This window comes from Alosa sapidissima, chromosome 2, assembly GCF_018492685.1.
Source record: "Alosa sapidissima isolate fAloSap1 chromosome 2, fAloSap1.pri, whole genome shotgun sequence".
Taxonomy (NCBI): Eukaryota; Metazoa; Chordata; class Actinopteri; order Clupeiformes; family Clupeidae; genus Alosa; species Alosa sapidissima.
This window is the reverse complement of record NC_055958.1, coordinates 35,179,572-35,201,810: the sequence shown is the minus strand read 5'-3', so window position 1 is coordinate 35,201,810 and position 22,239 is coordinate 35,179,572. Positions and strand designations below refer to the sequence as shown.

The following is a 22,239-nucleotide window of genomic DNA, read 5'->3' as shown; positions in this document are numbered from 1 at the left end:
ACCACTCTCTTCACCCCCAGCCTAACACTGACTCCAGCATAGGCCCAGCCTAACACTGACTCCAGCATAGGCCCAGCCTAACACTGACTCCAGCATAGGCCCAGCCTAACACTGACCCCAGGACTGGCCTGTAGAGCTCTACCAGGCCCTGGGCAGCATGCAGACACCCACCCTCTCCACTGTCCCCACCCTAACCCTCACATTGACTCCAGCATTAGCCCAGCTCCCCGCCTAACCCTAGTAAGTAAGGTAAGGAAACTTTAATTTCCCCGAGGGGCAATTGGTTTTAACAGCCAGTACAAATATGCCATATGACATCCTACAAGACATACACATCAAAACATGTAAGACACATACAGAGACAAATAAATAAACAAGGCTATCTTAAATATAAGTATAAATAGTAGTTTAAAAACTATTTGTTAATCAGGGAAATGGCAGTGGGGACAAATGAATTCTTAAACCTTGTCCTACATCTTGGCATTGTATAGCTCCACCCTGAGGGGAGGAGTCTAAACTCCCCAAACAGGGGGTGTCTGGGGTCCGCAACAACCGAATAAGCTTTCCTGCTCGTTCTGGTGTTAAAGATATGGTGGAGGTCAGTAAAATTAGTGCCAGCTATCTTACTACATACTTTAACAATGCTCTCCAGTCTGTTTTTTATAGACAATGGCCAGCTAATAAAAGAAAAGGTTAAAACAGACTCAATAAAACAGGTGTAGAACATCCTCATAAAAGTAGGATCAATGTTAAAGTTCCTCAGTTTCCTAAAAAAGTGCATACGCTGGTGGGCTTTGGAACATACCATGTCACATTGCGACTCAACATTTAATTCACTGACCATTTTTATCCCTAAGTATTTGTACTCCTCAACCCTGTCAACAGACTGCCCATTTATGACTGCAGGGGGAAGAGGGGGGGGGGGGTTGGAGGATGCCCAGTTATGACTGCAGGGGGAAGAGGGGGGTGATGTTTCCTAAAATCAATGATCATTTCCTTTGTCTTTGTCACATGTATGTTTAAAAAGGAGTCATTGCACCATGTGCTGACATCACTCACCACTGGCCCATGGTCAATGTCATTGTCCTTAAGTAAAGAGACAGTGACAGAGTCGTCCGCAAATTTCAGCACATGTCTGCCCTCATGGTGAGATTGACTTTCATTAGTATATAAAACAAACAGAAGTGGAGAGAGACACAACCCTGGGGTGATCCAGTGGAAGATAATAGGGCATCAGAGAAAACGTTATTAACTTCACCCTTTGAGATCTGAAAGTTAAAAAGTCAACCAGCCATGCTATTAGCCCTAAATTAATGTTGTGAATCTTTGCAAGCCTATCTGCTAAAATATGAGGTTGTATACAATTAAAAGCCGAAGAGAAATCAACAAAAACTAGTGCTGCCCTGCAGAGCTGCCCTGGGCCCCTGCAAACACCCACCCACTCCTCAGACCTAACCCTGACTCCAAACATGACTCTCGCATTTTAGATATTCTGTTTTTCCGTTTGAAATGTGAGGATAAAAACAGATTTTTCATATGTGTGCAGCTATAAGTCAAAATGGTGTTGTTCACCATCATGCAACCCTAGGCCCATATAACACTGCACACATTACATTCCTGGACACCTTACATGACATGCTCACTAATGCTAAGAGACCAGAGCAGACCAGATACGTTATCATATGGGACAATGTTAGTTTACATAGGGCAGCTTTGGTCCGCAACTGGTTTACAGAACACCCGCTCTTCACTGCACTCAACTTCCCCCTATACTCCCCCTCCTCACTGTACTCAACTTCCCCCCAAACTCTCCATTCTTGAATCCAATTGAAGAGTTCTTCTCTGCCTGGCGCTGGAAGGTCTATGACCATCATCCCCCTCAACGCATAGCCCTTTTACAGGCAATGGAGGAGGCATGTGGGGATATTGACCAGGCATCATGTCAGGCCTGGATACGGCATTCCAGAAGATATTTTTCCCGGAGCCTTGGACTACAGGACATTGCATGTGATGCAAAATGTTGTGGCTGGACCCAGGGAGACGACACGATGTAGACTGATTTTTTTTTGTCTCAGTGAAATTATTTTGTGTTTCGACTTGATGTATAAGTATAGTATAAGTATATATACTCTTTTGATCCTGTGAGGGAAATTTGGTCTCTGCATTTATCCCAATCCGTGAATTAGTGAAACACACACAGCACACAGTGCACACACAGTGAGGTGAAGCACACACTAATCCCAGCGCAGTGAGCTGCCTGCATCAACAGTGGCGCTCGGGGAGCAGGGGTTAGGTGCCTTGCCCATGGGCACTTCAGCCGTGCCTACTGGTCGGGGTTCGAACCGGCAACCCTCCGGTTACAGGTCCGAAGTGCTAACCAGTAGGCCACGGCTGCATGTGTAAATAAACACCAATACTTGATGTTTGGAATCCCTGTATGTTTACAGAACTATGACAAAAGTATGACCTCAATCTGACATAGCCTACCTTGTGCAAAGACAAAGCAAAAGCCAGATGTGTTTTTTTTATTTATACCATCAGTGTGTAGTTGACACACTGTGTGCTTATCAATGTGATGGCTTGTGTTAACTGTTTGATACGAAAATACCATTTTTAGGAAGGTGTGAAGAATAAGCCCTGGACAAATGTAACTGTACCATCTACTCCAGTAGCAGTCTATCCTCTCCTCATTCCTAACATTGCTTATGTGTGTTTGGTTATGTGGAAACAGCAGGCTACTCACTGTACTGAACAATCTCCTGCATCTTCTCCCAGACTCTGAACTTCAGGTTGCCCAGGTGCTTTGCCACATTGATCAGAGCTCCTGAAACCCTCTCTGGATCCTGCAGTGTGCACTGGGCTCTGGAATAACATTCAGGAGTCAGTGCTGCTGTGGGTTTGGGTTCAGAACCACAGAGAAGAGAGAGAGACAGGAGGCAGATCACTCACCTTTCCACTGTGCTCTTGTAGCTCTGGAAAATAAGAATAGAAAGAATATGTCAGCCATTATTGTTATAATTAGGTATTTTGGAAACTGTACAATCCCCCCCCCCGTATGTGTGTAAACTAGCCGGCTGTTGTGTTGTCGGGATGAAAGGGTTTATGTTACGGGATGCCACCCAGGTTGTGTAGTATAGCCACTGGGTATAAGCTGACCCATTCTAAATTGTGTGTATTGATCTCTGTAAATGCTGGTAATAAACAGCCAAGAAAGCAAGTATTCTTTGCCTCGTCACATGTGTGTACAAATACTTTGTTTATGAGAATAAACATAGGTGCAATGCTTTACAAATGATGATCAAAGCATTTTGTAATAGTTTGCAATTGGTTTATAATGGGAAACTGATTTCATTTATAAGTGGTTGTTTCATTATATATTAAGTATAAATCATGTACTTAAACATATTTTTTGGATATGCTTATTTACTATGAACAAACCATTTATAACTGTGTGAACAAATGCATTACTGATGCTAAATTATGCATGAACAAGAACTTACTAATGATGAACAAACCATTAACTGATAAGTAACAAAGGCTTAATAAATTATGAACTGTGTGTAGTTATTATAAAGTGTTAACACGATAGCAGTTATGTGATATATTTGTCAAACTAGCTTTCAGCTTAGATCTGTGCGCATTCTTGGTGTTGGGATGATGTTGACCAATCGTGAAACGTGGAGACGCACAGACCCCCTATATTCAAGAATGATTACTTCCGCATTTATGAGCGATAGCGTAATCTAGGTACACTGCAGTCATTTTTACTGTCTAGCCTACAACATCAAATACATCGATTGTCATCAGATGTTGTATGGTATGCACGTCCATAGTGATGTATTTGCACGCACAACACTGTTAAAGCGCCTGTGAGATCCAAAATGTTTGGAGAGGCGGAGCGCCCACTCCTACACGGGAGATAACTTAGTTTCAAGATAACTGATTGGTCAGTAGGCAGTAGTTTTACACGATTTGAGCTATAACTTAGCACATAACCTGTTCCGACCAGGTTTGGTTGGCAGTATAAGACACCATGGTGATACAGCGATGCTAAAACAGAGCCACTTTTGTGTCACAGCATATACCCTGGCTTTGAGCGCAACATACCTCGCTAACCCACTAATCGAGCTTCATAGTATACCCCACTGCAGAGGGACAACTCGGTACAACCATGACCTTCTGATTGGCCAAGTTCCCAGGACCATCACCACCCCATTGTTTTGTTACTGACTAAACATTGGACAGCTGACAGGACTGCAAAGATATCTGTAATGTGAATAAACCGACACGACACACAGAGCTGTAGTCGGAGCTTAGGCTACTCCATTTATTCGAACAGCACACGATTCTAACTTCCTACTCACGTGCCAACATAAAACCCAATCAACACGCAGCGTTGTCATAGCAATGCCAAACATAACATTTTCCCCCCCTTCACAAGAATCTAAGTGTGATACTCAGTTACAAAATCATTCAAACGTTCAGGCCGGGTATGTGCACGGGCTGGGCGAGGCTGGTGGTCGTCACCGGTCTCCGGGGTTGCCTCCTGGTGGTTGTCACCGCTCTCCGGGGTTGCCTCCATGGCTCCTTGCTGGGCAGGAGGCGCTGTGGCTGCTGAGCGGTCAGGTTGCGGGGCAGCGCTTAGACCTAGTCCAGAAGGAGCCTGTACTTTGCGCAGACGGCTGGCATGCCAGCGAGTGCCATCTGTGAGCCTGAATGTGGCGGCCCCAAGCTGTTGGCTGACCTGGACAGGGTCTGACCAGAACGACTGCAATTTGTTGTCGCGGTGGGGTCGGCGGATCCTGACCCAGTCTTGAGCGGCAATGGCGGGTGGCCTGGCTCGCCGTCTCCGGTCAAACCAGTTCTTCATCTGGCTCTGACGAGCATGAACCCTCGCTAGGATTGGGTGAACTGGAGCCTGAGCCAGAACAGGGCGAAGTCTATCCAAAGGCAGCTGGAGTTCCCGTCCCAGCATGAGGGAGGCTGGGGAGGCCCCCGTGGTGGCATGTGGTGTGGCGCGGTAGTGTAAGAGTGTCTGGAGGAGGCTTGCATGGAACGTGAGCCCTTGAGCGAGGTGCGCCCTTATTCCATTCTTTAGGGACTGGTTCAGCCTTTCGACCCCCCCGTTGGCCGATGGGTTATAGTAAGCCGTGCGAATATGGCGAATCCCTTTCTCTTTCAGGTAGGTGCCCAGTTCATGTGAGACCATCTGAGGCCCATTGTCGGTGGTGATTTTCTTGGGCAAACCCCATCGGGCAAACAGCAAGTCTAAGATGTCAGTTAGCATCTTGGCAGTTACAGAGCCCACGGGTATAACCTCAGGCCACTTGGAATGGAGGTCATAAATAACGACCAGAAATCGTTGGTGGTGCGGCACGCCATGTAACTCTCCACAGATGTCTAGTTGTAGGTGCTCCCACGGTTGGGATGGCCAGTCCAAGGGCTGCATGGGTGGGGGCGGGGCTGGGGCCCTGGTCTTGCCACTGAGGAGACAGGCGGTGCAGTCCTTGACCAGGGTCTCGATGTCTCTGTCGATCCCCGGCCACCAAACAAGGTCCCGACACCGTTGTTTGAGCCTGACTATGCCCAAGTGACCCTCGTGTGCCATAGCAAGAACACGCGCACGAAGGGCACTTGGGACCACAGTGCAGAGCCCTCTAGCAACACAAGTGTCGTTCCAGCCTGCAAGCTGCTCACGGATTCTGAAATAGGGTGACAGCTCATCTGGTACCTTTGTAGGCCAGCCATGCCTAATGTATGAGGACACTAAGGAGAGGACAGGGTCGGCTGCTGAGGCGTCCAACAGCTCACGCAGTGACACAGTTTCCTGAAGTGGTGTGTGGAGAAGCTGTATGAGGTCATGCTCTGTTCGGTCCTGCTCGGAGGCCAGAAACTGAGGCGTGGGTTGAGCAGGGATTGACCGTGATAGCAAGTCTGCCACCACATTGTCACGCCCTGGTGTGAACTGCAGACAATAGTTGTACTGCTGTAGGCGGTCAGCCCAGCGGTGAAGTCGAAGTGGTTTGTGGCCAGTGCCTGACGTGGCCAGGAGAGCAGTGAGTGCTTGGTGGTCTGTTCTTAAGGTGAATGTGCGTCCATACAGATACATGTGCCACCGCTCACAAGCCCAGAGGCACGCTAGCGCCTCTCGCTCCCCTACCGAGTACCTCTGTTCTGTAGGGCTGAGTGCTCGAGAGGCAAAAGCGATTGGCCTTTCCACGCCCCCCTGGAGTTGGGACATCACGGCACCAATGGCGATGGCTGAGGCGTCACATGTGACGAGCGTGGAGCTGGCCGGGTCAAAGTGCGCTAGGACTGGTGGTGAAGTGAGCTGTGACTTCAGACGATGCACTGCTTCGGCACAAGCGGGTGTCCAGACCCAAGGCTCATCGGTTTTCATCAGCTTGCGCAGTGGAGCAGTTGTGTCTGAGTACTGAGGCAGAAACCGAAGGTAATACGTGGTCATCCCCAGGAAGGAGGCAACCTGGGCAGGTGATGTGGGCTCAGGGACACGCTGGATGGCCTCTGTGTTTGAGTGGAGCGGGCTTATGCCTTCGGCTGAGAGACGGAACCCCACATATTCAATGACCGAGGCCCCAAAGACACACTTGTCTCCATTAAGTGTGAGGTGGTGCTCAGCTAATGCGCTAAACACTCTGTGGAGGCGTTCGTCGTGCACTGCAGTGGTGGTTCCGTGAACAACAATGTCGTCAAGATAAGCAGCCACACCCGGAATCCCTGCCAGGATGGAAGCCATTATTTTCTGAAAACAGCTTGGAGCTGAACTCAGTCCAAAAGCCATGCGTTTGTAGCGAAAGACACCTTCATGGGTAATGAAGGCGGTTAGGTTGCGGCTATCAGGGTGTAAAGGCACTTGGAGGTAGCCCTGGCGGAGGTCAAGTTTTGAAAAAATCGTTGATCCATAAAACTGGGCTGTGAGCTCCTCTGTTGTCGGCAAAGGGTAGCGGTCAGGTATTATGGCTTTGTTTACTGCTCTGAGGTCCACGCAGATGCGCAGGCCTCCCGTCTTTTTCTTTGCCACCACCAGGTTGGATATCCACGGTGAAGCATTCACCTGCTCGATTATGTCCTCATCTAGCATGCGCCGTAGCTCAGAGGAGACGTCATCCCGCAGGGCTAGAGGAGAGCGGCGTAGTGGCTGCACCACTGGTGTTGCATTACGATCTACCAGGGGCTGGTGGACAAAAGCAGTGAGACGACCCACCCCATCAAACAATGCTGGCCACCGTTGGTGCCACGGAGTGGCGACAGTGTGGATTTCCGAGCCTGTGGTATCCAGTAGGGTGAATCCCAGGCCGTGGAAGAGGTCAAGGCCAAGTAGATTAGTCCCATGGCGTGACACATGGAATGTGAATGTACAGGCAACTGGAGAGAGCCCACTATATCTATCTCAGCGTTTCCATAACCTCGCAAAGTTGTGGAGGCTGGTCCCAGTGGCTTATGGGAGAAGAAACGTTTCCAGGTTATCAAGTTCAACAGTGACACAGTGGCCCCTGTGTCAAGGAGGAGAGGCAGAGTGACATCATCTAGCATTAGAGAGCAGGTTTTGAATGAAACTCGTCCTGAGCGGACATTATGGATCACAGTTGGAGGAGCTACTGGGTTTTGTCGGTGGCCTCTGGCTGGGGCAGACCTACACACTTTGTGAAAATGATTGAGCTTCCCACAGTTGGAGCAGGCTTTTCCTCGTGCAGGGCAAGCTTGTGCTCTGGAATTGTGTGTGTGTGAGCCACAGTTACCACATGGCTGTTGTGATCTCTCACGGGGTTGTGAGGCTATTTGTACCATGTGTGGGCTGCTAGTGCCGATGGAGGCCGTTTGTGGCTGTGACTGTGCTGTATCCACTGTTTGATCATGCAGAAGCAGAGAGGCAGGAGAAGACAGACTGGCAGCGCATTCTAATGCAGACTCCACTTGTAATGCTATCTTAAGGGCCTGGGTTAATGTCAGGTCGTCATTTTCCAACAACAGTTTGTCCCTAATTTTGTCACAATTCGTGTGCAGGATGAGTTGGTCGCGTATTAATTCCTCTTGCAATGTCTTAAATTTGCATAAGCTAGCTAAACCTCGTAGGTCAGCCACGTATTGGGACACAGACTCACCCGCTCTTTGATGTCGCCGCCAGAACATAACACGACGGAGAAGAGCGCTCTGTGGAGCTGCAAAATGCTCCTTGAGTAGTTTTACAGCGTCATCATATTTTGTGGTTTTAGCAAAAGTTCCGAACACTCGTTGTCCCTCTGCTCCAAGACAGTGCAGCAACAGTGCACGCTTCCTCCCGTCGGGCACGCCTTCCAAGCCGGCTGCAAGGAGATACGTTTCAAACGAAGCGATCCAACGGATCCATGGCACGGCAGGTTCTCCGGGTAGAGCCAGGAAAGGAGAGGGTGGAGGTAAAGAACAGTCAGCCATCCTCGTCGCCAATGTAATGTGAATAAACCGACACGACACACAGAGCTGTAGTCGGAGCTTAGGCTACTCCATTTATTCGAACGGCACACGATTCTAACTTCCTACTCACGTGCCAACATAAAACCCAATCAACACGCAGCGTTGTCATAGCAATGCCAAACATAACAATATCCTCCTTCTCCTCTTCCTTAGAACAGACAGAGAAACTATATATTCCCAAAACATTTGCTAACCTCTGCAAAAACTGAACAATCCCTTTAAAACAGTTGTACCTGTGCTCAAAACTAAACACTGTCTTTGTATCATCTCACAAAGCAGTCTAAATGAAACACTATTGAGCAGTCATTAGACACTGCATCAAAAAATGGAAAACACAGTGTTCAGTGCTCATATAGCTCCAGGAGACATTGTCGTTGTTTACAATACAGTGAATACATTTTGCATCTATGAAACAAAACAAAACAAAGCAAAAAGATTTCAGAATTCAGTGGACTGAAGATTTACTGTTAATCCAATAAACATGAAGTATTGAAAATGGGGGTTTGTCTTGACAGTTTTAAGAAAAGGGTGGAAGGTTTCCAAAAATGTGTTTTAGCAATTGTGGAAAAACTGTATACCGGAAAAGACAGGCACTATACTGTAAATGAGAAGTGCATTGCAGTCTAAAGCCTACAATGTACTGTGAAGGCCTTACTGATAGTTTCTGTCCATTGTTGATATGAACCTGCACTGTTAAGCAACCTGTTTACATTCTGAACTAGCTTATATTGGTTGTGTCACATCATTTGAAATGTGTGATCATTTTTGAGTAGGTGTGTTTAACATATGACATCTGTGCTCTATACTATTTCTGATTACCTCTGAAACCAAATTTTCATTTCAAGACCTGTGTTCAGGCAGCTGAGAATTTGGCTCAGAGAATGGAGTTTAGTGTTTAAGCCATTGTGAAAAACTGTAATGACGTTCTGAAGTCATCAATGATCATGCGATCAGATCCATATTCATTCAGCCTCTCTCATTTTAGTGTTTCTCTCTCCAAAATAACACCAACTGATTCCACAACCCATGATGTGGTATGAATGTGAATGTCTGATGTTGAACTGTTGAGTTTCTGTGTTGACACTGATGCTCCTGAAAGAAACTTTATATCTGACAGGCTGAATCTGATCTTTTCATCCATCACAATCATTCATAGGATATATTCATAAAATATTACAGCCAGAGTAATTTATCACTAAACCAGATCTTACACACTTCACTATACAGACGGCAGATGGTTCCTACCTGCAGGAATGTGATGTCATCAGACCCCATCATCTCCTCTATGGCTCTGACTGTGTCTGAAAGAGATGAGATCTCTCTGCTCATCTTCTCAATCTTCTCCTTCATCATTTGACTCTTCTGCTCCTCTTCCTCCCTCAGTGCAGCTATCCTGACTGCCTCTTCATCTCGTAGAAACTGGTGAAGCTTCTCAAAGTCCTCCTTGATCTGCCGCTCTGTGTGTTGAGCCTGAGTCTAAATAAACATCAAAAAATCTAAAATTATTGATCCAATCATCACTCTTGAAATGATTTGCTTTTACATGATGACATTAGAAATATAATTGCTTTATTAAATAATCCAGATCTCACCTTAATATGTGCTGCTGTTTGGTCACAGATGAGTTTAACTTTTTCAAAGTTCTTTAGTTTCTTCATTAAGGGCTGCAGTTGAATCTTGAGCTCCTCCTGGAATGAATGAGCATAATGTTCAGTCTACACTGCAGTACACTTACAACACTGGCACTATGGAACCAAGTCAAAGTCCTTTTAGGCAAGTCCCTCCACTCGGCGGGACTTTTTGGGCACTCATCGGGCATCCTATTCGGCAGAAATGCTCGTGTGCAAGGCTTCACGACACCAATCTTGCTCCAGCAGCGAGTTCACAACACATGATTGCCACGATGTCTTCAAAACACACCATATGATTGACTCCATGTATTCACATGTCGACATTTTTTCTGCGGAAGGGCTGGGATATGTGAAGACAACTGCTATTGGCGTTACAAACTAACCCCATGCATTTTTATGGAGGATTTTTTGAGTGCTGTGTCTCCTCATTAGAAAGTCTCTGACCAAGTTGCTGCATGTGTAGGGAGTGTGTGAGGGAATATGTAGATATATATGTGCATAGATTCAGGACTGATATGGTGATGGCATGGGGGCAACACAACATGTAGAAAAGGTATATGGGTGTTGCACATTAAGGGATATTAGAGATGTTAAGATACAGTATATAAGGCACAATTAATGTGGGAAAATGTATATTTCAATGATTTAACCCTCCTGTTGTGTTCGCGGTCAAATGTGACCGATTTATAATTATTTTCTCTCAAAAATATTGTTAACTTATTCTGACTACCTTGAGCCTCCTTGACTTTGTTAACACAGGGCATCTGAACACACACAACATATTTTGATCATTTCTATAACAATTTGAGTGTTTCATTTAACTTTAGAACACCCATGTGTATTTCTGGTAAAAAAATGAGCGGCCATTAGAAATGAATGGGTGAGAAAATGGTCAGTGTATAAAATTGAGTCCAGGCACAAACTTATGATCAGATGGACTGTATGCTTCTGTACATTAAAATACACACACAAACACACCCTCACTCCCCCTCTTTGCTTCTATGCCAGCCCCCACTGGAACCTTTCCCCAATAGAATCTTCCCCTTTCTGACATGCATGAGCTCAGGTCAGTGAGGCCTGCTGGCCATAAATAGCAAATGGAAGAATATCCAATAGAACACAAGTTGATGCAAAGGTCTATCACAACATTCGATGATAATATGTGTGCTACTATGGATTTATAACAAGTTATAATGCAGTGGTCATTTTTGACCAGGAACACAAAACTAGTAAACATAAAACGAGGAGGGATAAAGAAAATTGTGTAAAATTGTAGTGCATAGGCTAATTACACCACATCTCATACTCTATAATAACTGCAAGGGACTTGCAAACAGTGGTGATATCAACTTGTACTTTCTGTTAGAGCAAGTTTAAGGAGAGTTTGCTGCTGTACACACAGAGTGGGAGTGAGGAAGAGAATCAGTCTCTCAGCTCAGAGGTCTGGATGTTGCGCAACACTCATCAGTTGTAACAGCAGGGTGTAGAGTGCCATCTACTGGTGCATTAAAGGCATTACAATACCTTCTGCCATGACTTTCACACAGATCAAGATGTGTATTTTTAGAGCCCACTACCAGTATTACCAGAGTAGATTCTTACCTTACGGTCCTGTGCTGCTTCATCTATGGGACTAAATGTGTGATTTTTATGTTTCTTTGATGCCTGACACACAAAACACACAGGCTGTTTATCCTCCAGACAGAAGAGCTTGAGTTTCTCACTGTGCAGACTGCAGAGCACCACAGAAGCTCTCTGACTTCTCTCCTGTAAGACGGTCTCACACAGGTTCCTTAACGCCATGTTAGGAGGATATAAATCCTTTGAGCACTTTCTCCTGCAGTAGGGACATTCTCTGGATCCTTTGCTCTCCCAGAACTGCTGCAGACAGGCTTTACACACACTGTGAGAACAGGTCACCAAGACAGGATCCTTGTAGATGTCACAGCACACAGGACATGTGAGATCCTCCTCCAGTTTAGAAGCCATTTTGTCTCTGCAGTAAAGTCTCTCCTGTTTGTTGTCCTCAGTCTGGTTCACCAGCTTCACTTTCACTTTCACCAGTCAGAGCAGACGTGTCAATTATAAACTCAAACCCGTCTCTGTTTTACACTTTAATCCAAAAGACTTTCAACCTCACCAGCTTCAAAAAGTTTTCCTCAGTGGTTCAAATATTGTTGAAGAGGGTTCAAAGTTTCCTGTTACCCGCATGAGAGTGTCTAGGACAGAGAATCAACCTGCCACACAACTTCACTTCCTGCTCTGGTGGCAGCCAGTGAAAGGGAGGGACTAAAGTAAAGAAAGATTCTCAATTTCTGATTGGTCAGTCTTAGTTCCCAGACCAGTTCCTTGTTCGTTGCTGCCACTCCACTGGAGTTCAGTTCAAAGTTCCAGTTGTGGGCGTTGACTGAACCTGACAGAGACACTCACTCCAGAACAGTGGATTACACACAGACTCTCCCCACACAGACTTTGATCCTGACATTCAGGTTAAAGTGGGCAGGCAAGAGTTGGACACATAAATACCTAACTACTAAAGGAAAATAAACTGTTTCAGTATATTATATTGCAATTTTTGCATCAGAATGAACAAAGAAAACAGTCCAAAATAAAGGTGTCCATGCATTCCATTTAATCACACTGTTTTGTTTGCACAGAGTTTTAGCACAAGGTTAATTATTATAGAGCTATAGTTATAAAGACACATACAGTTACACTAAGTACAAACAGCATCACAGTCATATGAATGTGGTGTGTAGAGTGTGTGTAGAGTGTGTGTAGAGTGTATGTTGTGTGATGTTAACAGCAGCAGTCATATGAATGTGGCGTGTAGAGTGTGTGTAGTGTGTTTAGAGTGTATGTTGTGTGTGTTGTGTGATGTTAACAGCAGCAGTCATATGAATGTGGTGTGTAGAGTGTGTGTAGTGTGATGTTAACAGCAGCACAGTCATATGAATGTGGCGTGTAGAGTGTGTGTAGTGTGATGTTAACAGCAGCACAGTCATATGAATGTGGCGTGTAGAGTGTGTGTTGTGTATAGTGTGTGTTCTCAGCAGGGACGTGCACAGGAATTTTGAGGGGCAGTTGCTCTGACCTGAAAAAAGGGCACCCCCCTCCCAAAAAAAAAACGGACTAACAGGGTCTTTATTAAAATATCTATACACTTCTATATATACAGAAGTAAAACACTGAAATACAGCACTCAATCACCTTAACTACTACTAATAATGACACAGAAAAACATGACTTGAGTCATTAAAATCTCTACATCAATATCCTTATCAATATCCTATCAGGTCACTGATAGGTTTCTCCAAATTTGGGGTCATCATCTGTCCAATTACATATTATTACTATTGCCATCATTATTATTTTAATGCCCACTAGTGGTATTTATGTTCTGCTTAGGCAAGATCTTTGAAATGACCTTTAAAATACCCTATGTTTTTTTTTTTAGATTACAATTATTTAGCATGCAGCTCTTTAACCCTGTACTTTCTAGCATGGTCCTCTCATCTCATATTTGGTGATCATCACTTAGGCCTACCTGCCCTAAGTGCCTCTTCCTAGACCATTTTCCTCACATAGTCTGGAGGCTTGTGACTGCTCCTCATCTGAAATGTAATGTAATTATGAAACAATTCGCGGTAACACTTTATTTGAAGGGGTCTACATAAGGGTGACATGTAACCGTCATAAGAATGACTTGACACATGTCATGTACATTAATGACACATTATTGATGTTTATGACTGTTGTCATAATGTGTCATTCGGTTTTTGGAATGTCAAGTTGACATTGTTTGGGTGTCATCATCATGACAACTTGACATTAGCCAATATGACATTATTTGATGGGTCTTTGTCATGACAACTTGACATTAGCCAAGAAAATATAACCTGTTTACAATATTGTCATGACGACTTGACATAGCCAAGAAAGAAATGCAAGGTGTTTGGCATGATATTGTCATGACAACTTGACATATAACTGTTTGGCCTGACTTATCTTCTAGGTTTGTAAAGTGAAGGGCCTGAACAATTGACTGTCATGACACCATTATAATTGTGTCATGAATACTTTCCTTGACCTCAACTACAGTGGTACAGTTTTGACTTGTCATTAAGCTGTCACAAAGAACTATTACACATCAAAATAGTTTCCTGACAGTGTCATGAATTGTCATGACAACTTGACATAATTGTTTAATTATTACATGAACAAGTTCATATAACTGTGTTTGGCCTGACTTATCTTCTAGGTTTGTGAAGTGATGGGCCTGAACAATTGGCTGTCATGACGCCATTATAAATTGGTCATGAATACTTTTCTTGACCTCAACTACAGTGGTACAGTTTTGACTTGTCATTAAGCTGTCACAAAGAACTATTACACACCAAAATAGTTTCCTGACAGTGTCATGAATACTTACCTTTGACCTAAAGTACAGTGAACCATCTGAGATGTTTCCTGAACATGTCATTAAGTGCCATTACACTATCATGTAGGTCATATTTCTGTACATTTTACATTTCTGGAACATTGAGTCTAATTTCAACTACTGTATAATGACAACAAATACCATACTCAGTCATGACTTAAGAGTTTATTTCAGCAATGCATTTTGCAAAACCATAATACATGGACATGTTACCATGCCAGCTAACCTAACTGTGCATGTGGAACATGCATTGAACTATTCACATACTAGTCTTTAAGCACCATTTCATTGCCATCATTTCTGCAGCTTTTTCAAATCATGCACGAGTCTACCCAACACACCATTACGATGACGGATTCCTAACCAGTAGTACCATTCAATCATTTTAAGGTGTGTTTTGAGGGACTGAGGGGTTCGATTCCCCCTGAGACTTCATATTTGTCTGTGTAAGGGGCACTTATTTTAATGTAGAGTGAAGCGCTGCCTTGCTAAGGAACTTTTCACAAGAGGAGTAGACAAATGAAAGTACCAAAATAGTTTACCCAGAACATATAGCCGGCATTTATTAAACATCAAATATCAAACAGTATGACCTTGTTTCTCTTTTCTGTCCTTTTAGTTGTGAAAATCAGTATTTCTCTTAGTTTTCAACCTTTTCACACAAGTTCAGAAAAATATAAAGTAAAATGACCTCAGAGCTTTGATAAAATAACCCCAAAATAATAAACCAAAGTCCATCTACCCGGGTAGTATGCTTTTTTTTAAGTGGTGAGATCTCGCGCTTATCTGTAGGCTACGATGAAATGAAGAAATATTGAGTAGAAGCAGTTCATGTTGCAGGCAAGATGATCATTCGCGCCCTCTGCTCTTCTGCCTCCCGTGTCCAATGGCAAATTTGTCCAATGGAACACTCTGCATAGCAACAACCTGGGGTGCGTTTCCCGTACAACTACGGAGGTTAGCTTTTTACTAACGTGGTACGATGCATCGTTCAACTAACCAACATGTAAGTTACGACTGTTTCCCAAAACCGTCGTACTTACATAGTACTTTGTTAGTTTGAACCATGTTGGTTTCAACCAACATAGTTCAGACTACAATGGTTGCAGATGTGTTCGGAGAATGTCGGGCTCTGTCGGTTAGAGCCGAACGCATGAAGTCACGTAAAAGTAATGAAATTTGACATTGCATGACGTTTCCTGGGCCCAGCAGTTATAATATCAATAATAATAATAATAATAATAATAATAATAATTATTACAAGAATAGGCAGTAATTTCAATAGGCCATAGGCTATGTATGCTTTTAAAAATATATATATATTAGGCTATTAATAATAATAATAGGCATAACATAATAATGATAATTTTAATAATAACGTCACAGTCTATTGAACGTAGCCTACTAATTAGCCTAATCAGTGAAGCATAAATCGCCAACCGAGCAAATGTGAACAAATAAGTTACACATTTAATGAAACACACCGAATAGCCTATAGGCTAAATACTGGCCAATATTTTCGCTTGTTGTGGCGTGACGAGGTGGCGTGAAAGGATAGACCTCTGCATTTCGGATCTTGTAGTCGTAGGTTCGAGCCTAGATAATGATCATATAACAATGGTTTTGGAATCTTGGATAGGCTCAATCACTAAATATTCCTATGATCGTTTAGAACCTGTAGTCCTAGTTTTAACTACTGACTGGAGACCATATGCTTACTAGCCTAGGCTTAGGATAAATGTATATTATGTTGTATGAAAATTGGCATGGTTAGATTAGATTCAACTTTATTGTTATTGTGCAGAGCACAAGTACAAATACAACCAAATACAGTTTGCATCTAACCAGAAGTGCCAAAAAGGCAGAAAAGTGCAATGTGATATATAAAGTATAGACAGGTGCATAGACAGGACAAGACATATAGTGCCGTGTAGACAGTAGTATACAGTTGGTTTGCAGAAGGTGATTTAGAGTAATATAAATGAAATATAAATATGTGCAGTATCTTAGCAGTTACCTTACAGTAAGAGCAGAATAAATATGGATATGTAATATGAACAATGTTGAACAACATGTTGTTGTGTAAGTACTTTGGGTTTCACTCTTTCACTCTAAAAGCGCTATATAAATGAATACTTTACTGTATGATTGCCCTTCATTTCAATGCGATTTTGTCATGCCTTTATGCAGCATTTTTCCAATGTTGCCCTTGTTATGTGTTTTCATTGTGACACTGAAAACTGAATACTGTTACCACACACAAGTATTTCATGATATTTTAAATGCACAGATACAGTTTTTTTACCATTACTTTTTATCCATTGTAGTTATGAAGTTGTGTGTTGAATCACAACCACAAAATGACAGTTCACATAGCACAAATGTTTCAATGCTCAAATGGTTGAAGGATCTGCGCCAGCTGTACTAACACACACACACAAACACACACACACAGTGTTATTGTAGGTGCTGCTCATGTTGTTGCCTTCTGCTGCTGAGATAGTAGCAAAGTCTATACTGTTGTTTTCAAATGCATGTCTATATTCCCTGAGTGCACTGACATTTCAAGACCTACTTTATTCCATCAACCCCCTATGATAATACAAGCATGTCAACTGCTCCATCTAGGAGCCCAACAGCGAGGCAGAGGCGCGATACAACAACGCCCATAGCCGGACCCGCGTTGTTTTGGAGAGGGCCCTGGGCATGTGGAAAGGTGTGTGAGCAAATCCGCTGGTGGCCTGAAGCTCCATCCTGCAAAGGCGTGCAGTGTAGTTTTAGTGGCGGCGCTTCTGCAACATGGCCCTTCAGGATCACATCCCACTGCCGGCTGATGAGGAGCTGTTAGTGGAGGAGGTGGAAGAGGTCATTCCAGTGGCTGCTGCACACCTTCCTGCTGGCCTGGAAGCACACTGGGAATTAGTTGCACATATGTTTGGCCCCTAAACACCCAAACCCCACAATCAATTCCCTGCCACTTTCCCACCATCACTTTCTCCCCATGATCCCTCCCACACACACACACACACACACGTTCCCTATGAGCCATGACATCAAAATACATACACAGATTGAAAGGTCACAAAGCAAAGGCAACTTACCATTTTTCCGCCTCCCATGACAGGCCTACCCATACCTGGGCCATGAAGGACAAGTTAAATCAGTGAAAATCATGTCACATTTTGACACTGACCACAGCACTCTGCATGCTCACTTAAGTCCCAGAGCCTGAGGTCTTAAAGTTCTCCAAGCGAGAGGCTACTCAACTTCACAGCAGCATTCTGTCATTGTACCAACATAATTTAGCGTAATTCATGTGTTCAAATATCAAGATCATATAATAACTGAGAGTAGCCTAACTTATACACCCGCTAAACATAGCTTGTGATCAGATAAGATACAACACAAACCCCACTCCACAGGCATACTCACCTCACACCCATCGACTCAGTCTTGAACCCCTGACCTCTCTCATGTAAAGCACACACGCTACAGTCTCTGCCACAGCACAGTCACTTCACCACATCATAATGGGCTGTAGAATCCATATACCGTTAGCTATGTGTATGATTAGCAGATGCTTCATCCAAACACACTAACATACGACTACAATGTAACGTTATCCTTTTATAACAATTACAATGCTAGCCTCACATAACAATACCGTTGGCATTCAAAAGCTTTATCACCAGATAACTTAACTTAACGGGTGTTCGAAAGAATCTGTGCTGACACATTAGCATTAGGCTACATGTAAATTCACGAATAATAACAACACAGATGATTGCGGTCACCATAGCACTTCACCACTGGCCGCTCTGTTGTGGGCTAACTCCACAACACTTCACTTTCCACTGTACCACATAACGTTGTCCAGTAATGTGCAATTGTAGCTTCCAGCAATGCTATGGTATGGTATCCCACAGCAATGTTATGGGATCGTTTAATGGCTACCTCTCATCCATCTGTCCTCTGCGTGTTCCGTCATCAGGGTTACGTCGTCTACTATGGTTCTTACTACATACTACAGGTCGAGAGGTGTAGCTGTAACTACACAACTTTACGATAGTGGTTGCGAACGTTAGTTGCTACTATGGTTTTGGGAAACACTGACGCAGTGTCACGATGCATCGTACTATGTAAGTTCCACCACCATAGTTCACACTATCGTTTTGGGGAACAGTTGTGTCGTACTTACATAGTTGCAACCATGTTAGTTGCTACCGTAGTTAGCAACGATGCTTTTGGGAAACGCACTCCAGCATAGCAGGGCAACAATTCAATTCAATTACTCTCTCGATACATTTTAGCTGGAAATATAACTCATATTCATGAACTGTAGTAGGGTCCGTGTAACGCTTTGCAGTGCTTTGTTCTATTTGTTCCATCCATCTGGTCCAAATAAAAAATGTGTTCGATAATCCAATTTTCAATTTGTTTTAACTGGTCAGCAAATAGATAATTGCTGCTATTTTCTAAATGTGTCATTAGTCACGCAAGATAAAGAAAACAGAAACTGGATTGGAAACAAAAGTAAAATTCAGTTAATATTGGATTTTGGCCCCTTTTTTTTACTGTTTTTGTTGGGCTGAACCACGCGTAGGGGTGGGTGACCTGATAGATATTGGCGCGCTATGTTGGTGATCACATTTTATCAGCGGATGTAGAGCATAGACTGTAAAAAATAGATGTAGAGATGGAGGGCTATCAAACACAGTTCCGCTTGCATCAAGGTGCCAAGCGATTGATAATGTCAGCTCGAGATCAGAACTTCAGATGCAGAGGGAGACATTGCTGCGTCCTGACACTTATGAGTAGGCCTACGTGAGCCCCAGTAGCCTACAGGCCAATGTAGGCTATTTGCTGTTGAAATTAATAAATGGATAAACGGATAAATTAGGCTCACCGTTGTGTCTTCGTTTAGCCTAATGAAACCTAGTCTAGCGTAAAGCGTTAAATAAGCAAAAATACCATGTCAAACAGTGCTCGGGGTAGCCTGTATAGTCCGGTATAGCCAAGACTGACGTCGATGAATTATTTGCTATGGCCATGGTATTCAAATATAGGCTACTGTAGATATGTTCAACATAGGCTTATGTTTAACGTGCCTTCTCCCAAAAAGTTTGTCATTCATCTCTAAAGTAATGAGTCAAAATCACAAACAACTTCAGGCGGCGCTCCCTTCCACCATCTACTGTAGCCTGGCCCAGCTAGATGGTGTTCTCCCCCCGGTGTTCGTGGTTCAGTCCAACCACAAGGGCAAAAAAGGAAAATTAGAAAATTGACGCATCATTTCAATTTTTAACTTCTGAACAGAAAACCGTAACTGTGCTCAATTGAAAATCAAAATAAGCAACAATAACCCATTTACTGTGCCATCCTAAAGAATGGATAACGGATTTTTAAGCCTATTTTTATATTTTTTCATGTGAATTCTGCAAATAGAACATAGCACTGCAAAGCGTTACACGGACCCAGTAGCCAACAAATTGTATTTTAATCTGCAAAGTGACAATGAAATCCTAAAATCAATTCCGAATAAACATGGATTGAATTGCATTCCATTTTGCCATGGTACTTCAGTCTCAAAATTCAAATGGCAATTAATTTTGCATTTCAATTTTCAATATTCAGTTTCATCATTTAACTGTCAATTCGTTTTGCAATTTAATATTTAAAGTGCAATGTAGGATTGCATTTTAAAAACATATTTGGCAAAACTGTCAATGCCAGCCTGAAAACCAGTGGTGGAATGTAACGAAGTACAAATACTTCGTTACTGTACTTAAGTAAATTTTCCACGTATTTGTACTTTACTTAAGTAGAATTTATAGTGCATACTTTTGACTTTTACTTCGTTACATTTTACAGCAATTATCTGTACTTTTACTCCGCTACATTTCTACAACACCATCGTTCCTTTTTACGATACATTTTATGATCAGATTTTTTTTTCTCTCTGACAAACACGTTTGTTTTACCAGGCGGCGGGGTTGCTACCAAAGATTCTGGAGCGCTACGTGCCCAGCTTCTAAATCTTTAAAACATAAGCTTCTAATCTAGACCAGGCAAAGAGCTTGTAGCCATCTGCATTCGGTAGGCTATATTCACCAGACCCATGGCTACACTGGACATGCAACTGTGTTCTGTGCCTTTCTCTGTCTGTTATCTGAAGCGTTAGGGCCTCCTCTGCGATGAGATTGCTATCCGCGGATCAGCGAAGTTACAGGCTATGTCCATGCTTCTGTCACACGTCTGATCATTTGCGGCACAAATGAATGGTAGACTATTATAGAACCGCTGGCCGAAAAAAACGTAGCATTTTCCAGATTAGGAAATATTTCTTAATTGTGTGTGATCAAATAAAGAGGCATAGCCTACAATTGGGGGGTAGAAATGTGAGCGCTCATTCATATGTGCGTCTGCGCAAGTGAAACTGAACCTAATCATAACACCTTTCTCAGCAACTTTTCTGTTCAATCAGCAGAATTGGCATTACGATCCATCCGACGTTTACCTTGTCTACCCCGTTAAACTTCAGGCTCTCGTGTTTTGCTGAATGATATTTTACTCAGCAGATCACCCTAGTAGATAACCAGAATTACAGTCTCTAGAATTTTAGGTCAGAATGTAAACTGGGCCACAGATGGTAAGCACAATTGCATTAGCCTAAATCTAGTCGAGTATAACCTAAAACTAGCTTAATTAAAATGCCACAGCCCATACTAATCTTTCTTTTAGAATATAGATATTAAGAGAATAAATCATTATGCAAATACTTTTACTTGTAATACTTAAAGTACATTTAAAAGCAGGTACTTTTTACTTTTACTTAAGTAGGGTTGTCATTGTGGTACTTTTACTAAAGTAAATATTTCTCTGTGTATTTGTACTTTTACTTAAGTACTGAGATTCAGTAGGCTACTTCCTCCACCACTGCTGAAAACATTTTGGATTATTTTGGGCAAAACATTTTGCCATCGTTTTGAGGCATTGACAATTGCATAATGTAATGTCTTTTTGAATTGCATATTGCAGATTGCATTCTCATTTGAAGAAAGCTACCCATATGCTTCCATAGAGTTACAGCAAAATAAAACTTTTACGTGCTTAACTCATTAAACACATCTATCACGCCATGTCTGCTACTAACATAAATGATGAACACGTGTAAAACACTCACCTGAGAAAACTCATACAAGTAAGTAAACTCCTTGTCGTAATTTCGACCCTTTGCTGTTATTCCTTCCTTAGAAGTAGGTTTGGTGGGAAAACCCCTTTTAACTAGCTCTTCAATGTTATTTTTAACTTTTCTTCTCAGTGTGGAAAATCTAAATATGGCTTCAGCTCACTATCGTTCTGCTGTCCTTCTGCTGTTTGCGATTTCTGTCTTCTTCTCTAAGAATCAGTGTAGCAGTTTCCCCTCTATGCAGCGCCACCACTGCCACCTACTGGACAAATATGGTGTGCAGGGAAAACATAACTAAAAGTAAGAAATTAGATATTAAACTAGAATAATGTAATCCTATTAGTAGGCTATTTTCGAGTGGGTTACATCTGACTGCAATGTACCTTCCATATGTTGAGTAGCCTATATCTAATTTATAATGGTGTCATGACAGCCAATTGTTCAGGTTCATCACTTCACAAACCTAGAAGATAAATCAGGCCAAACACAGTTATATGTCAATTTTG

The 22,239-nt window shown here is 42.9% G+C and overlaps 1 protein-coding gene and 1 long non-coding RNA gene across 3 annotated transcripts in view; both read right to left on the bottom strand.

Moving 5' to 3' along the window:
• Nucleotides 1–12,390, bottom strand: part of LOC121693142 (zinc-binding protein A33-like) — a 15,562-nt gene extending 3,172 nt beyond the window's left edge. Inside the window, exons 1-5 of the mRNA XM_042072357.1 lie at nucleotides 11,706–12,390; nucleotides 10,065–10,160; nucleotides 9,718–9,948; nucleotides 2,950–2,972; nucleotides 2,744–2,862 (exon numbers count right to left, since the gene is read on the bottom strand). Coding sequence (XP_041928291.1) covers nucleotides 2,744–2,862; nucleotides 2,950–2,972; nucleotides 9,718–9,948; nucleotides 10,065–10,160; nucleotides 11,706–12,092 — 856 coding nt within the window. The 5' untranslated portion in view covers nucleotides 12,093–12,390. The remainder of the gene's footprint in view (nucleotides 1–2,743; nucleotides 2,863–2,949; nucleotides 2,973–9,717; nucleotides 9,949–10,064; nucleotides 10,161–11,705) is intronic.
• Nucleotides 12,391–16,664: 4,274 nt separating this feature from the next.
• Nucleotides 16,665–21,996, bottom strand: LOC121693375. Of its 2 annotated transcripts, none has more exons than XR_006025482.1 (4): nucleotides 21,728–21,996; nucleotides 17,977–18,079; nucleotides 17,646–17,680; nucleotides 16,665–17,445 (listed from the first exon to the last, which is right to left on the bottom strand). It is a non-coding gene; the product is annotated as an uncharacterized LOC121693375 (long non-coding RNA). The 2 variants fall into 2 exon arrangements; XR_006025483.1 differs by lacking the exon at nucleotides 21,728–21,996 and adding an exon at nucleotides 18,499–18,688.
• Between the last annotated feature and the right edge of the window lie 243 nt (nucleotides 21,997–22,239).